An 18,726-nucleotide genomic window follows, 5' to 3' on the forward strand; every position below is an offset into this window, starting at 1 on the left:
AAAATGTTCACATCACCATGTGCAAACGCAGTTACAGTCATTTCTGGACAGAATTTGAAACGATCTTTGTTTATATAGAATATACGATTGTTTGCAAGCTCACCATCGGATTCCACTTATTTTTACAAAAATAACAAATTCTTGCTTTGCTATGATATAATCTCACGAAAAGCTGCCTCGTTTTCGATCTGCTTCAACGTATTTCTAACGCGTTACTCGAATTGGTACCTAATCTCAAATGCAAAGTACAGAGAGGCAGGCGTCTCGGTCGAAGGTACACGCAGACAGAAGTTGCGTTTAACGAGTCGGTGTCGGCAAACACAAAGAAAGCCTGTTCGCACCTACGACGAGGATGTTCGGTTGTCCCCTGTATTTACCTGTGCCGCATTACAAGCTGAGAAAAGTGTTGGTAAACAGCGAAACGTACGTGTGGCTGTACGCTGGCGGAGAATGAAGAAACGCGTCCGTAGTAGTGGGTTAGACCCTATCGATCAACGAGGCCTCGTCCACGGCACACGAGCCCCTGCCTACGAACCCTCCTGACTGGCACAACCTATTTCTGCAGCTTTAAAACCCAGCAAGGGGAAGAGTCGCGTTCGAGGACTATACCCTCGCCATTAGTCCGCTTGTTTTCGCCAATTTCGTTGACTCGATTCGTCACTGCTGCCCATGGTCCGCTCGAAACGGCAATTGTCAGCCGGGATTTCAAACGTGAAATTTCGCCGTTGGAGGAAATCGAATCAGGGAAGAGAGAGAGAGAAAGAGAGAGAAAGAGTATGTCTCGATACGAACGAAACTCGCGAGGTAATTGTATTTTCGCGAGTACACATTCTACGAGTTCCTACGAAGAGGAAAAATAAATCGAGGGGATGGAAATGGCGTAGCGTTCTCGAGAATCGTGAAAGGAAAACGCCTCGAAGAATGACACCGGCTAAAGTGTTTAAAGGCAAAACGGAATCTTTCCAGACGAACGAGACCGTCGCGTTACGTGAGAAGAAGGTGAGAACACCGAGAGCTTTAGAATTTTATTTTTACGACAGCCGCTTTAACGCTTCTTACAAGGCGGCTAAACTTTACTTCTACGCGTGAGATTATTTTTTAACCCGTTAACCATTTCCTTTGGTTATCGTTAGATTTAGCTTTGATAATTACAGAATCGAAGGATGGAACAATGGAAACAAATCAGTCCCAGTTAGATCGGTTTTAGCTGTTGCAAATGTAAATACGAATGACGATTAACAGTTTCTGTTCGAAGGGAAACTGTATTTAACAAAAATGTGCGACTGCTCGACAATCATATCAAATGGTATTATTTCAACGAAATTGGCGATTCGAGTAACGAGTTAACTCGTTTCCCTCGGTTAACAGGTTACAGGCAGAACTTTTTACGTGCAGCGTTTATTTAATGGAGAAATAATTTTCTGAATTGCAAAGTTCCGTAAAGCAAATCGAGTAAAGAGAGAAAGAAGTTGACTAAGAGAAACAGCTTGGGAATCTGTAGAAACCACGATGAAAGGGCGGCATCGATCGTCGAAGGATGACGCAGGCAACTGTGCAACGCTATAGTCAAATTTTCTTAGTATACAACTTCTTTCGAGAATAACTATAAATCGAATAAAGCGAGAAGAATACGACGAGAAATGAGTGGGCCGAGAGAAACACTTGGAGAATCGTAAATCCAGAAGAACCACGACAAAAAGAAACAATTGATCGGCGAAAAAACGCTAAGGTCAACTTTTTTCTCCGCGAAAGTCGAAAGTAGAAATACTCGTTTCTGTCGTGGTATCCTGGGAAAACACGGACTTTCCGACTTGCAAACTCCATTCTGCGTGGAAACTTCCGTCGTCCAACTAAATCTCCAACAACTAAGTTTTCTTTGATGGAAAACGAATGAAGAAGACACGTGGTTGTCACTGTGTCGAATAATTTGCGAGCTCGACGAAAGGTCAACGCGGTTATGGTTTGCGAAACGAAACCATTTCGATGGAATGCGAACGTTTCGAGATTAAAGCGGCCAGCAAACGCGAACGACAATCAGTACACGGAAGATGTACAACTCTGTTCATAGTATTAGTACACTTGCACTAGGACACAGCAACTTAAAACTTTCGACAATTGCTATCTGGTTTGTGACTTTAGCAACAAAAATCTTGTCAATTATATATAATAAAATAAGATATCAGATATTCGTGTTATATTCATCACGTCCTCGATTATATTCATTTTAGATACTCCATTATTTTTATTTTATGTCATAATGTGCTTTTACATTTTGTATCTCGTTGTTCAATTGTACAGCGTCGATTCAGCCAAAATTTTTAATAGGATTTAGATCGCGGTTTGCTCGTTCATTATTTTTGCCCGGCTCTCGTGACTAATTTTCATAATCCTTTCTGCATGCACTTTATATCGTCGAACACACACTTCTATTTGATTAATAGTTTTCTCGACAATCTGGATTAATTATCGTGTTCCGTGCGAAGTTCCTAATACTTAAGAATATGAATAGTAGTATACATATACTATTCAGGGTAGTACGCGATAGTCGTAGACATTGTTGAAACGCACGTCGAATAAGATAGCTAATATCGTTCTGATAACGTTATCGTGCGACCCATTTTGAAGCGATGGGTGCGAAGAATCTTAAAGGCAAGAAGCACGACAAGTTACAGACCATCGATCAGCAGAGAACGAGCCGTTTGCTCGCTGTGTTTGCTTGACTTATCGCTGTAACGCCAGCAGAACAAGTGTAGTTTAAACTAAATAGCTTCTTAAGTAGAAACTTGATTTTTCATAATATAAATATTCGTTCTTGCATGGCACGTTTCCGATATTTAAACCTATTTACTCGCTGTTATTAACGTGCAGGTTGTCTCTAATCTAGGGGCAAAAGACGATAAAGTTTGTCAATAAACGCTTTGTTGCAAAATTATAAAGAAATATTATACGCAGGAAATAGGTAACGACGTAATTATCGAAACTCTGTTTGCAGAACTTTGTAGAGCGATTAATTCCATTGTTCTTTGGTGTAAAACTCGTATTGGAGCACGATGGCAATAATTTAAAACGAGCAAGTTTTTTAAAAGTGAAATTTATTAAAAGTATTAAGTAATTATTTTTATTGTATCGTTACATTTTCTGACTGTCAACAATACGAGAAAAAAGAAAAACAAACATAACTACGCTGATACAATAATACACTCAACTTCTGCGTGCTGTGATGGAAAATACGTCTCGTTATTTATTTCACGCGTGCAATGTTTATTTGTAACTTTGTAACAAGGTCTCTGTTGACGAACTCTATATAGCACTTTTTCTTCTTTCTGTCCGTAGATTAATTGCTCGCAGTTTGGCCGTTTAAATTTGGGGCACTCTGTATACGTCGATTCGATTCTCTCACTTGCAATTAAACTCTAAGTAATACCGCAGAGCCCATTAAATCCTTCTGTTATTTCTAATTAAATTACATCCAAATTAAAACAAATTAAACAACAAATATCTCCTTTACATAACAAATATCCAAAACGGCATACACGACTTATAATATGTACTAAAATAAATTTCTGCTCGGGTTTCATTCCTCTAATCTCGTCTACGAAAACGTAGATTCGCATAAATGTTCGCCAACTATATTTATCTACACCCATTGCATATCCCATACGTCTTTAACAAAACCGTTTTATTTCCTCCTCCATCTATGAAACCGTCTAAAGAACTCGCGATTTTGAGTACATTTGACCCCCGACCAAGGAGTACGTAAGACGACGTTTCCTTACGATGTTCCACGCTTTGCGATTTTACAGCTCGCTCCAGTGAACCGAGAAGAGTTCTATCTCGACGTAACGCAAATATTTATGCAACCTCTCGAAGTTCGACGACTCGAACGGGCAAGTTAATTCCTAACTGCGCAAAGCTTGTGACCAGAGAGTAAATATCATAAACAGCGGATATAAGTGTAACGAACTCGAGCCAATTTCTCAGCTCACTGCCATTAGAAAATGTATTATAAATCCTGAGAAGGTCCGGTAAATTGCGATAAAGAAGTCGACGATCGTTAACGAGAGGGTTGAAACGTTGCAAAGGCCGATTTTATAAATTGTTCCTTGTTTGTTTCGTTGACTATCTAATGTGGATCGATAAACAACATTCTGTTCCACGTATCCGCCTATAACACGAGTATCCAACTCGTGGATCTTCCGAAGAAATTGCGAAATGCTTACCAGGTGTGTTGTGGTTATTTTTTATTAAAGTGTTGTAGCGTTTGTTGATTTTACTCCGCTGCGTTCTTCGATTTTTTGTTATCTTTCAATGTCGTCTTAGTTTCGAATTAAAAGAGTATTTTTAATGTTTCGAGAAAATCGCTAGTGTGTTGCTCGGAACTCGACGTTGTTCTTATACGAGGCTTAAGTTGCTGGTTTATTATTAGACTGCACACGTTTGTCACACTTGTAGAAATGTAGAAAATGCGCGTTACGTACAAAGAACACTGGAAACGAAGTACTCGTAACGTTTAATAGGAGAAATAAAATTTTATGTATTGCAAATGTTCCCGTTTCTTCCGCTATGTGAATAGAAATTCGCAGAAAAATCCGTAGTCCAGTTGTTGGAAATGAAAATTGTTGGTCGAAAAAGGTCGGAAACTCTGGCTCATCGTTTTGTAACGTCGCATACGCATACTAATACCACGTAGAATTTGCGAGCCGCGATATAAATCAGAGGAAACGGTGCACGCCACGTTAACTGATTTCGGAATAATTGCGTCGAGTGTGAAGAGCAACGTTTCAGAGGCTGATATTAACGGAGGAATGCACACAGCTGGGAAAATCTCGCCGCGTGAAACGCGGCTGAAGAACGAGGCCAGCTCCGCCGAATCCAAATGCTGCTCGTCCATAATTAGATGTTGCTTTCGCCACCGTTCCAATCGATTCCAATTCCCGTCAATCAGGATTACTTTAGCACGATGCGTATAGCTAGCCACGAAACGTATGTACGTTCAAGTAAACCACGTAGGAGCGATTAAATACGATTGTCATACGGATCGTAGGCTTGATCAATCAACCATCGAAGAACTGGATTAAGCCAATATGCATCTGGCATCGCAGGAATCCGGTTCAAAGCTATTTGAGTAGGTACAGACCTCCATTCACAAGCATTACAACATCTCTTCAACCACCAGTTATAACGACAAACCTAGCAAATACGTGTAAAATCTGATTTCAAATATTTGTAAGTCCATCCTCTATATTTAAATCGGTAATTATGTAGTTTATCTATACTGTAAATATATCTATATATTATACTTTGTACTTATTTTCGCACAATTATACACTTTTCATATATTTGTACGGTCTGCAAAATAAGCACCGCAACATAGATTGTTTGTTACCGTATCTGTCAGATACTGTACGACCTTTGGAGTAATAATTAACAAATTATTAAAGTCTGTGACAATTATTATTTCGTTTGAAACACAGACTACAAACGACTTATGTATGTACAGTGTGACGCACGAACTCTATCCGCCTGAAATATCTTCGTTATCTCAAACAATATGTGAAAATGTTACTAATTAAAGTTGTAGGATTTAAAGAAATATATAACACGGCGGTAATGGTCTGCTGGCAGATGGATACATAGTGGAGATACACATTCAATTTAATTTCTTTAAATGGAATGGCCGATTTTCATGTTTGATTTTGATAGAACAGCGAATTTTGAGTTTAGAAGTACCAAGGTATCGTCCTAAAATTTACCGTTTCTGAGATATTCCACTCTGTTCGTTGTTACTTTCGTTGTGAAACATGTTGCAAGTGTCTACCATGTGCATCGACGAAATCGATGGATAGGTCATGGAGGCACTGCTTCCTAGCCAACTATTTAGATCTCCAGACTTGATACCATTAGATTGTTTCTTGCGGGCAACATTGAAAAATATTTGATATCGACATTTATCAACAAGTGCGCTGGATGTGACGCAACGAATTATGGCTGCATTGGCTACAACATTCACTGCGACGATAAGAGAAGTAAGAAATTCGCTTCGAAGATTATAACGGTTCAAATATTACAACTTTGTATCGGTGCATATTGTCGAGCGTGTTTCATAAAATCGTATTATCCAAGCTTAATTTTGCTCAACGTTAATTACAATCGTTAACGCTATCCTGTAAAATCACGGATTGTAATTCTCTATCGCGTAACAAATGGTATTGACCCGTTGATATTATAAACATTACAAGCGCGTCGTTACTATTTTTATTATTATTATCATAACGAAATTAATAGGATGAACAAAATCAAATATTTCTCTATATATTCAACGTTATAATTTGCCGTAAAATAAATTTAATTCTCCTTTTGTCTATACGTATTTGTTTTCTTTTAATCATTTTGATAGTCATTTTTATCAATTTCGTCGTTCGTATTATTACAGTTTTTCTTGCTACTTGTCCCCAAGTCTCGACATATGCTACGGATGATTTTATGATCCAAACTCAAATTTCGAGTAGACCCAAAGATATTTCAAGTTGTCAGAGTTCGTGGAACACGCTCTATATATTCAACGTTATAATTTGCCGTAAAATAAATTTAATTCTCCTCTTGTCTATACGTATCCGTTTTCTTTTGATCATTTTGATCGTCGTTCGTATTATTACAGTTTTTCTTGCTACTTGTCCCCAACTCTCGACACATGCTACGGATGATTTTATGATACAAATTCAAATTTCGAGTAGACCCGAAGATATTTCAGGTTGTCGGAGTTCGTGAAACACGCTCTATATATTCAACGTTATAATTTTCCGTAAATTAAATTTAATCCTCCTTTTGTATCTGTTTTCTTTTGATCATTTTGATCGTCGTTCGTATTATTACAGTTTTTCTTGCTACTTGTCCTCAAGTCTCGACATATGCTATAGATGATTTTACGATACAAATTCAAATTTCGAGTAGACCTTTCGGAATGTCCTACTCAATTTATCTTACGCTCTTACCGATAGTCAAGATATACTAACACATAATTATTATCATTAACTACGCTACCGTAATACTTTCAAATAATTTCAACAATGTTCAGCTTCCTACATATAGTAAATCGCACTAGGTACTTTAAATTACGTTTGACCTTAATCATATTACTTGTACGTTAAATCATATCGATTATTACATTTCCTATGAAACCACAAGGTGTCCTAATACTTCTAGCCGCCAGTGTACACAGTACAGTACACTATAGCGTACACGTAAATGAATACACGTGGGAAGTTGAGTGCGTGAGGAAAAACGATTGGAGTTCTCTAGCAAGTTTGCAACTTGTAACAGATTCTTGCCATTCTCTCGCAGACGATTATTCGAGGAAGGTGGCAGTGTATTTGAGCTATCGCGGAAGGTAACGTAGAAATTCGATAACGACCAAGCTGCGCCGATCGATCGCTCGAAGATGCAAAGGTTCGAGGAAACTGTTACCGAGTTTCGGCTAACGCAATTTCCATTAGGCTTCCAATGGAGGAGAAGAAAATATCAAGGGGCAACAAAGACGGCGCGCTGGTGATAAAAAAGCGACGTCAAGCAAGGGAAGTCAATGGAAAGAGAACTTAAGAGAACGAACAATGGAGGACAGGGAGGACGGAGGTTGCCATTTTTGTAAATGGCCGGTGCATTCCAGGAATATCGAGGCGACATCAAGATGATATCAGGTTTTCGTGCCTCGTTCCTATAGACGACGAGCACACGTACGCGGGTTTTCGCACACGGTTAAATACCTTCGTACCAAGATAGCGCCGGATTGAAACGCTACACGCGGACCAACTTTAAGAATAGCCGACGGCACTTCTGCCATTCTACGCTACTTTCCCTCTGCGCGATTGTTTTGTCCTTAATTATCTTAACCCTTCTGATCAGTCCTTTTTCTATTTCGTATTTGTTCTTCTTTCTTCGAGAAATTAAGGGTCTGCGTAAAACAAGTTTGAAAATTGCGCTCGAAAGTGAGATAAAAAAAGGTTTATTTTGAAAATATCGTGTCCATTTTTTTTTTTTTTTTTTTTGTTTTGAAGTATCGAAGTGTTGACGCTTACATCGATTGAAAAAATGCTGATTAGGTCCACCTGGTTTGGTCGCGTCTCGGTTCGTACGTTTGTTATACGCATAGCTTTCTTGAGAATTAACTACAGCAATATTTTGTTTTCAGGCTAATGGATAGGCTTACGCCACGTTTGAAAGTAAATGATTATGCAATTCCACTTATTAATCAAGTTTCAGTTGATTAAAACAGACGAATATCGTAAGATTTAAATGGTAAATTGTTCATAAATGTGTTCCAGTTAAAGTTCATGTAAATTTTTCGTTTTCTCAATTTTGTCAAAAAATGGACTTGTATCATTTTCGAAATAAACGGCCCATTTATGTGAAATTAACTATTTAAGCGAGATATGTATCTGGACGAAGGTAAATGCTGTTGAATACTCTCAGTATATTACATTGTGTGCATTTGATTGTTCTAACAAGTCTGTATGACTGTAATACCTTCGTTATTTCAAGTGATAGACGAAAATATTATTTGCGAATGATCTGCAAATTTCTATGTAGCTGTGAGAAACTTGAAGATGCAAAATTTAATGTAAAAGTGTAAATAAAATATTTTACAAATAGATAAAATAATTTTCTATCTAAATTCTATCCTTTTTTCTTTTTTAGTTATATTCGCCACAATCCACAGTCAACTTATGAGAGTCTGAAAATTTGATTAAAATTTGATTAAATCGGAGAATTTTCCTATGACAATTGAAGATGAAAAATCTTTTCCAACGATGCATCGCTATAAAATGATAGAATATTTTTACGGCTCTCTCGTTATTTATATTCTTCGTTTGCATGTTTATTGGCGTTTCTCGCAAATCTATTCGCGTTTCGGTCATGAAAATAAAAGAGGCTCGGTTTTGCGCTTGGTGAAATAAATTTGCAGTTAACTCTCGTTACAAAATAAGCGTGCGTTGACACGAGGCAAGCTTCGGAATGGAATAGCGGTATAATGTACCAGAATAACATTCGCTTACCAGAAATGAAACGCGTGCGAAACGCTATTGTAACTGTATAAATAGGAATTCGGGAGATCAATGCGCTTCGAGTATACGAGAGAGAAAATATTCATTTAATGATTGTTTATTTATTTAAAGTCACACGTTACGTATACATAAAGTTACATATATAGATACATATTTTTTAATTGCTAAATGTGTGGATGGCTATCCCCAGCGGGATACCATTTCCGAGTTTGACTACTTTATTTCTTTAGTGAGGTCAGTGGGGTGTTTTCTTTTTTAGTCTTCTTTCTATGAGAATTTTGCTCGCTTCAGCAGCCAGCTGGTTTGGATGTATTGCCGTTCTTTCCTTATATTTTCCTGCGGACCTGGCGATTTCATATAGATACATATTACCATTTTACAGTATAATAAATACATTATTTTAATTGAATTACATTATATACGATAATAATACAAAGATAAAAAAGAATGTACTATGTATACGGTGATTCAGGAATACTCTAGTAGCGAGATATCTTATAAGGATAGGACTTAATTAATTATATTATGACCCGTTATATACGTTGTTCCAGACTTCTTCCGGGATACAGAGTCAGCGTATTCTGCGAATAAAACTTAATCATTTCCAAACACACATCGATGAGTCTATCTCTTTTTAATCGACATCTTTTTTTACTTGTACTTATAAGCGGAAAAAGTCTGAGTCACCTGGTATATGTTTTATTCTCTGACATAAAGTAGAAGATTTTGACAATCTGTCCGATTATTTCAAGACTGTACGAGATCCCATTGATAGACGAAATTTTCCTCTTTCCTCAGAGAATTTGCATTCAAATAGAAAGAATGCAACTTCACGTTTTCAGAATTCTGTCCTGCTCCCCTCGATTGGCAAGGGAATGCGCGCTTCAAAGAAAATATTTATTTTGTACGCGGTCGTCGTAAAAATCTTTCCGGTAACTTCCCTGAAACAGAGTGAAATATTATATTGAATCGATTAGGACAACTCTCTCTTATTCCCTGAAAGTGGCTGGAAAAAATGTATATCCACAGAGAAATCCGATTTTCAAGTTTCGAACGATACTTCTTTGGCGATCGCTCTCAGATCGACTTTGCCAGAGAGAGAGAGAGAGAGAGAGAGAGAGACGTCCCAAGGGCTCTATAAAATATCGATGACAAGAAAAGTCTTGGAAGAGATGAAATAGGTCTGTGATTTCGTGTCGACTTTAAGGGGTTCCGATTCGACGAGGGTCGCACCGTCTGACGAAGTTTAAAGAACCGCACTCACGATGGAAGCCGAAACATGTCTGTTTCTGTAATTCGTTTAGGCGTTTTTTCAATAATGTAGGGTAATCGAGAAGATATCTGAGAAAAAGGCCCGTAAGACAAAACGATCGATCGAGTAAATTGCTTTTATGGAGATTTATGTTCTTATGGAGATTTTAGTTCTACTCTTTTTGTATATTTTATCGTATTTGTTTTAACTGTATTTCAACACACTTCGTTTGAATAAAAATAAACGGGAAATTCATCAATTAATAAACGAAAATACTACTTTGTTGTTTCACTTGTTGTTCAATAATCTTTTATATAAAAAGAATTAGAAACAATCTCAGCAAGTTTAAACTAAAAATCGATACTGTTTCACTGAAATAAATTTTAGTAAATTACAAATTGGATCTTAGCAGTTTCAAAATGTGGTGCGAATTAAAAGTTTACGCTTTGCTTTATTCTTATGGAAATAGTGGCACAAGATGACGTTGAAGAAACTTTCTGTTTTAAACTCTAGAGACTGTTTTTGAATATGCATGGCACCTCAATTACCCTGTTTTTCTAATATTGTCAATGGTAAAGGAAAAATAAACTTCCTACCTCTAACTGTAATAGTAATAGACCGGTTTTGGTTGGTCATGGCTATTAACCGATTTGCCGCAAGTAGCTAAATGAAAATTATGGGATAATCCAATAGTGATAATAGGATGCCTGGGACCACTCCGGGCCATTTCGCCCACATCCAACCATCAACCTTAATCTCTCGTACATGAAAATCGCCTATACTCTTCGCAAACTTTATTCCCGTGATTTACGCGTCCTATTCTTCTACCAAATATTAAAAGTCTAATTTGATAAATGTTACGAGTAAATATTTTATTTCCTCGTGAATTTTATTTTATCCCTTGCCAAATATTTGTCAACGTTTAGATTTTTGTCTAATTCGATAAACATTAGGAATGAACAATCGACCTTCCTTTGGTTATAACGGGTTTCTCTTTCCGCCAAATATCAAAAGTCTAATTCGACGAACGTTACGAGTAAACGTCTTATTTTCTTACGAATATCGTGGATTTCTTCTTTTGCCAAATATTGTAAAACCAATTGATGACGATAAACGTTAGGAGTAAACATTTCATTTATCTTGAGAATATGGCAGAATGTATGCGCCTTCGATAGTTAGAACGAATATTGCACAACACGAAACGCAAAGGTTTTTGCTTGCGCGAAAATACGAAAATTAATTGTGAACGTTAAACCGCGTCTCGTTTATTGGCTACGTATACCGAGAATAATAATATCTTTCTCGTATGAAAATTAAACAAACAACGTTCAAGCATTGTTTCATATCTAATTGTATTATTAATTTGAAGAACCTGAGCGTTTATCGATTTCCAGCGAGTCGAGCTGCTTCCTCAGTTTCCAGCGCTGCCTCTGCCCTCAAACAGTCGTCCCTAATAAGGATATTAATTTCTAATAATTGGTTCTCAGAGGCGAACACGTATTAAATCTGGAAAATTATCGCCTTAGGGTTGACCAAGACTTTGCTTTAATCCTCAAACCGATCAAGCAATCAATGGTCAAACGTTAGAGTATTGGCAAATAATTTGGCCTCGGACCTGGTAGTCGACAATTGAAAACAGCTTTTGACCAACGACCTATATAGCACGCAGTCCGTCATTAACGAGTTAATAGTCCACTGATTGAATTAGCTGATTAACAAATTATCGGTTCCATATTTACGCAGTTTCCCCTTTACACCCTGTTAATTGCTTCTGCTTGTCGTACGCGATCGAACGATGAAAGATCGTTTACGTTAGACAAATCTTTGTCAACGAACCTTCAGCTGCTTAGGTCGTTCTCTCAACCAAGTCGAAAGAACTTGCAATCGTTCAACGAGGAACACGCAAGGAATAAACTCTGACATAAGGAAATCCTACGAATATTCTGATTATTACAACGACCGAGTTTATAAGGTTCCGATATTTTTATTATAAATCTTGTTAATATTGATTACACGTAATTCATAATGACTTTTTAATACGATCGATAATTGCCGATGAAAGCAATTTGGTGGAATGAGCCGGTCCCTTTTGCAAAATAATTTACTAATTAACAGTTGGATTACGGATTTGTTAGACATATGGGAAGTAATCATGGTACAGATTATCAGTGATGTTAATAAAAATTGTGTAATCAAAAATAATTCCATCATCGACAACGGTTCTTGGTAACAAAAAATAAGTTCCATTATGGGTGATGGTAATAAAAAGAATGTCGATCATTTAACTAATGGTTATTCGCAACCAGAATCATTTAAACTAAAATACTTAAGCTACTAATTTTTTAAAATGTTGCAATTTTTAAAATTTTTGTTATAACTTTTGCGTTCGCTGGTTGAAAAGGGAATCCTCTGGGTTTGCGACCACGTGTAGCGTGTCTTTTCGTGGCAGGTAGTCCCTCATGGTATGCAGGACAGTAGGTCGGCAATCCCGTCTCCGGTTCTTACTCGCGTTCTTTTTTCTTTTCCTTTTTTCCTTTTTTTTTCTTTCGGCCTCTTGAAGTCTCGTTCTTCCGTCTGGCTTTTTTTCTTTTTCTCCTTCGTACGATGTATGTAATATTTTAATGATGCAGCAACCGCACGTAAACGGTTATTAGCGCCGGCCAAAGGACTCTTTGATCGAAAAGATATCCACCAAATGTACATACTAAGGACCTCGTATAAATTCAGTACCGTTTTGCGAGTCTGTTGGCCCGTTTGCATATTAACTGTAACTGGTAGGATGCAAGAGAAATGACCGTGTTTCGTCACAAGTCCCACGTGAATTGCTCTATTTTAATGTAACTTTATGGCGCGTTCTTACTGTTGTTTGGCGAAGAAGTTGTTGGCGGGAAAAAAGATGCTTGCACGGTTTTCATTTTTCCAAATTTAAACTCTGACATAAGGAAATCCTACGAATATTCTGATTATTACGACGACCAAATTTATAAGGTTCCGATGTTTTTATTATAAATCTTGTTAACATTGATTACACGTAACTCATAGTAATTTTTTCAATGCGATCGATAATTGCCGATAAAAGCAAAACTCAATGGTTGTTTTATTCAAGCGTATACATAAAAATTGATTACTACAAAGGGAATACTTTGATGCACGGTAAAAATAAAGAAATTCGCACGAAGAATTAGCACGAACGTGTTTGCTTTGCAAGTACGCGCCTTTACTTTGCCTTTCAGCTCCTGACATTACCTGATCATTTCTGATCTCCAGTGATTTCTCTTGTTCGTTGATCTAGTTATACTCAAACCCACGCTGTATATCTCGACAGAGTTACTCTTTAGAGAAAAAGCTTATTTCGTAATTGCGTTCCTCGGAGACTTTTCTTCTCTACGTTTCCTTCGTTTTTCTGCGTTGCTCTTCCGCTATTGCCTACCTTCTCCTCCCTTCGTTTATTTTCTCGGTCCTTCGTAAGATTTTCCCATCCTGATCCAGCGCTTGTTTCTTATTACTTTAGCCTCGTTCTCCTAGGCGTTCATTATTTTCATTTGCCCAGCTCGTTCGTTTGTCGTTGCTCGCTCGTCTCACTTTCCCATTCTTCCAGCCTTTTTTCTCCCCGCTTCCCCCTTTTTCCTTTATTCCCGACATATTATTCCATTTTCTCTTGTTCAGGCCAGCGTTGGACTCGAATCAGGATTTCTATGAAGCTCGAGTATCTTTGTTTTTTCGTTCGTTGCGTATCTAGTAACGAAAGAAGCATCGAAGAGATATTTTAAGCGTATTATTGTCGCACTGCCAACTGCCACGTTACCAGATTACAGTTTCATGTGTTCGTAGGAACTTTGAAGATTCGGAAACGCACAAAAATGCGTGTAATATGTAAAAAGTAGAGCATTTATTCTAACTTTCAAGAGACTAACCATGCTGCGACCACCGAGTTCTTTATTCTTCGATCCTACCTTTGCTCGAATCGGATAGAGAACTTGCAACGATCTAAGAACATTTTTACCATGAAACTTGCAAATTCAACACCCGTTCTTTCCTGTTTTCCTCAAACTTGAGAAATCTTCCGACGATAGAGGGACTACGATTGAGTGAGAAATGACCGAAGGAAGATCAAATTTCTACTTAGCTTGCATTTCTAGGATATAACAATGCGTAAAAATTTGCAGTCTAGACGTTACTTTCCCACCAGTTCGCTAACAACCTGAAAGTGTGAGGATTTTTACACTTTGCCAGCGCATCGCGATATTTCTCGCACGAAGTGGTACACGCAGGAAAGAGTAAGAGGCCGTTTACTCCATCAGCACGAGTTACCGATCTCTCTCGTGAGAGCCATCCATCCACGCGATTCTCCCTGTGAGTTCCACCTCCATTAAGCCAAGCTGAGACGGGGCCCGTGTGTATCCTCCGAGAGACGACGAAGGATTTCGTTGCCAGCGCTTCTTGCAGACATGTCGTATCAGTTGAGTTTCACGGCCGCCGAAAATTCATTCGTTCTTCGGTGTCCTTATCTCGTGTCGATCAACCACGCCGAATTTTCGCACAGTTCCTTGGGAATTTCAGTGCTTTCGACGCTCGAGGATTGCCTTCACGAGAAAACAGTTGCCTTGGAATAAAAAGAAGAACTGTGATACTTATGTCAGTGTCTGTGTGCATCGGTCGAGGAAAGACACACGTATACGTTTCTTTTTTCTTTTCGTTTATTTTATCTAAAATCGCGTCGGTCATTCTTTATGGCCAGTAGCTATCGCGATTAACAAAATACAGAAGAAGAAGGTACAGGAGCAAAAGGAAGTGTAAATTAAAATACAGTAAGGCAAGTGACAAACTGAAATAATTACTTTTTCAAATAATATTAGTATCTATATATTTCGAACATGTAGAATGTGTAGGTGCAGTTACGACACGATACAGCACGATTAGCCTAAACTTAAGTTAACACGACACAGTGCGCGTTAGGGCCAAGCTTACGATATCACGGTACACGATACAAATTGATATCTTTGAGAAACTGAAGAAGATATTCCCAGTGTTTTTTACGATTTAGACGAGTCTGAATCTCATTTGCAAGAAATTTAAATTTCTGTTGGGGGACGTTACTACGATCAGTAGAACGATCTATCGACGAGATATAGTTATAGCAATCACTAATTTTCATTTATTTGGCACATTTCTAGTTATAAGACGAAAGCGTGTCAGTTTAGCGCGTCTAATCCTAACTCGCTCTTTCTTATCAAAGAAAGAAAAAAAAGAAAAACGTGCAGGATCGTAGTATATTTCGTTCAACGACGAATCTGTCAGTTTAAAATTCGTGTTTGCTTCTGAATAGCGTTACGCAAATTGATCAGGGGATATTCATAGAAGGTATATTTTGCACAAGCCGGCGGACGCGGTCTTGCTAGTAAATTGTATTTGTCAATACACTTTGCAGCCGATAAATCGAATTTAATGCCACGTTACGACAGCTGCCGTGAAAACGCGTCGAATCCTATCGGAGCTCTTGACGCATCTGTTCCGTGATTAACGAGTACCAGTACTCGCTTTAATCTGTTCTTAATGATTCTCTTAGGAAAGATCCTAATTTATGTCTGTTCGTGATGCTCCCTCTCAAATCATTTCTCGTCTTTCTTCCTCTTTTTCCAGACGATCGGCTGCTATGATTTTGGTTTCGATGAAAAGCAAAGTTGTTCGAGTATTCGTATATTGTCGGTCAATTTTTGAAAACATCGTTACGATTAATTATTTGTTCATTCTATAAGACGATAGCGAACACTGCTGTCGAGGTAGTTTATCGTTCATTCATACACGTATCTTCGCTATGAATTAATGAAAATGTCCAGACAGTTATAAATATACTCGACAAAATTTCAAAATCGAAAATTTCAAAATTGCTAAAAACTATACGTTGGTGCGATTTTCTTATGTTACATTTGGATTTTCATCTTATTTTGAGGTAATTTTCCTTCGCTCATACAGCGAATGTAGGTGTACATATGTTAAAAACAAGTGTGAGAAGAGTGTTGAAGCTTCGCTGTAGCGAATTATGTGCACAAGAAAAGCTGCGATGTATTGGGTTGGCAACTAAATGATTGCGGCTTTTATCAATACCACCTAATGACAAAATGCGCAATCACTTAGTTGCCAACCCAATATATAGCGAGGAAAAGACATTTACATTTATTCAATTTCTCGTTAAAATCATCAGAAAAAGACACTGATTCATTCTATTCGAAACGATATTTGAAGCGTACAATAATAATTAAATTTCGGATATTTATGCGATTTTTGATATTTTTATAAGCACCAGAACCTAAAGAGAAATTTGTTTTATCTACTAAATATCAGGCTTATTTTGGATATTTTGTATATTTTTACGTCTCGCGCGCATTCTCTCTGGGTTTCTGCATTTGCATAAAAATCCGCGCTCTACGCAATGCTAACTAAAGAATGGACTTGATGAAAGCCATCCCATATCCCGTCAAAAATAACAGAGAATTCCCCGCAGAGCAATAAAGTACAAAAGCGCGAAGCCGGGAGACAAAATAAATTCGCGATTCGCTGAAAAAAGAGCGAACATTCTATCACGAGTTTGCTATTTATTCTCCGCTCGTCATGACTATGCATCGCACACACCTGCGAATTCCCATGTTTCGAAATTATCCAGCAAATGAGATCGCAACCGATGTGAAATTTCTTCCACGCGACGGGAATTCGAAAGAAAATGACGCACGAGAATGATGTACATCGCGACCGGGAAGAAGTCGGCCGATTTTTCTCGAGTGAAATATTTTACGAAATATTTGAGTCGAAGAAATTCCTTCCGAGCAAAAGAATAGAACGTGTTCGTGAAAATCGTTCGTCGAAGCGAACGTAAAATATTTTGACGTAGTGGATTGGGTCGGCGAAGGTCGGAAAAGGCTCACCGAAATTATTCCATTCGCAGGTCCATGTCCGTTGAGGGAGAAGAAGTGGGTCGGTCAACCTCGAGGCTATAGGCCAGCCCGAGTTTCGTGCAGGAAGAAGTCGTTAGAGAAAACCGTGTTGACGAGCGAGAAAGATCGACGAAGATCGGCGAGTGGCGAAGAAAGCAACGAGCATGGACCAGCGAGAGGTGACTCATCCGCTCGTTTCTCAATGGACAGAGTCACTCTGACCGAACAGACCTAGGAGAAAGTGGCGGCACGAGCGGAAAGTCGAGGCAAGGAAACGCGTGAAACGGAAAGGTTCGATTGGAACTCGAGATTGTGGAGAGGAGTCAGGAAAATCCTCTCGATTCGAACGTACAGGTCAGAGGTTACAGTCGAGTCGAGCGTATAAGACGTATCACGATAGAACGATATATTCACGATAGAAGAATATCGTGAAAGTGTTGGAAAGCGAAATTTAGAAAAGAAGAATCTCGAAGTACGAACGAGGTTGAAGAAGATCGATCGCAGAAGGCGGATGATCTGTGTGGTTGGATTTGAAATCGTGCGAAGAATAATTTGCATGTAATGGTAACATCTTGTAGCGGTAATTTATGAATGATAATTTCTACTCGTAGGAGACAATAATTGGGAGAGACACGAAGAAGAAGAATAAAAGAAAGCGAAGATGAGTAGAAGAACTATGCCACTGGTTGGACTGAATTCTTGCGAGAGGATAAGACCGGAAAGACTTAGGAATCCTATTCAAAGACTCGTATGGGGTCCTGGTACTCAGTTTCTAGTTGGTCAAGTTGGTTTGCCCGAGGACGAGGGATCGAATCCACGAATGGCTCTGAGAAGGTATACGAATATTATATCGTTGTTAATTCATGTTCGTAGAGATTAGTTGAGATATTTGTGAAACTTTTGCTGAAGTTTTTCTATGTAATTATTACTATCGTTTATTTTATATACGAGCATACGGATTCTCATTAGTGTGCGAAAGGATCGTAAAGTACATAAAAAGATAGGAGCATAATATAAGCTGAAAATACGAAAAAACGAATATGAAAAACACAAAAGAGATACGAGATTACCATTTGTATCTTACCACAAAAGGATATTAAAATACAGGCAGTTCTTAACTAATGAATTTTAGTGTTCGAGCTTAACTACTTTTTGCGTAACCGATACATAGTTTTCAAAAATACAGTACACCAGCATTAAAAAAGAAAACATCCGAGAAAGTACAAACGCAAAAGGGAGCGAGCAGAACAACAGGGTTCGAGATAATCTGGTTTGTACAGGAAACAAAAGATCGCTTCGCGTGTAATCGATTCGGCCGTGTAATTCGCATATCTAGAGAATTCGTTTTGCGGTCTAAAATGGATTATCGCGCGTGCCAGAGTCCGCTACGATTACGGTTATATTGATCGGTTGGACAAACGGAACGGCTTTATTGCATCCCTGCGGTACGTCGCGATAGAATATGTAGATACACAGAGAGACACGG

At 38.2% G+C, this 18,726-nt stretch overlaps 1 protein-coding gene across 6 annotated transcripts in view; it reads left to right on the forward strand.

Annotated features, from left to right (window-relative positions):
* LOC139990465 (uncharacterized) overlaps positions 1-18,726 on the forward strand; it is an 81,260-nt gene that overhangs the window by 40,306 nt on the left and 22,228 nt on the right. For 2 of the 6 annotated variants that reach the window (XM_072009764.1, XM_072009765.1), the window contains exon 2: positions 17,252-18,074. In XM_072009764.1, coding sequence (XP_071865865.1) covers positions 17,902-18,074 — 173 coding nt within the window. In that variant the 5' untranslated portion in view covers positions 17,252-17,901. Of the gene's footprint in view, positions 1-14,719; positions 15,120-17,251; positions 18,075-18,726 lie in introns of those variants that run through there. The other 4 variants (XM_072009766.1, XM_072009767.1, XM_072009768.1 and 1 more) reach the window with 4 other exon arrangements.

The sequence above is a fragment of the Bombus fervidus genome, chromosome 9, assembly GCF_041682495.2.
Source record: "Bombus fervidus isolate BK054 chromosome 9, iyBomFerv1, whole genome shotgun sequence".
NCBI lineage: Eukaryota > Metazoa > Arthropoda > Insecta > Hymenoptera > Apidae > Bombus > Bombus fervidus.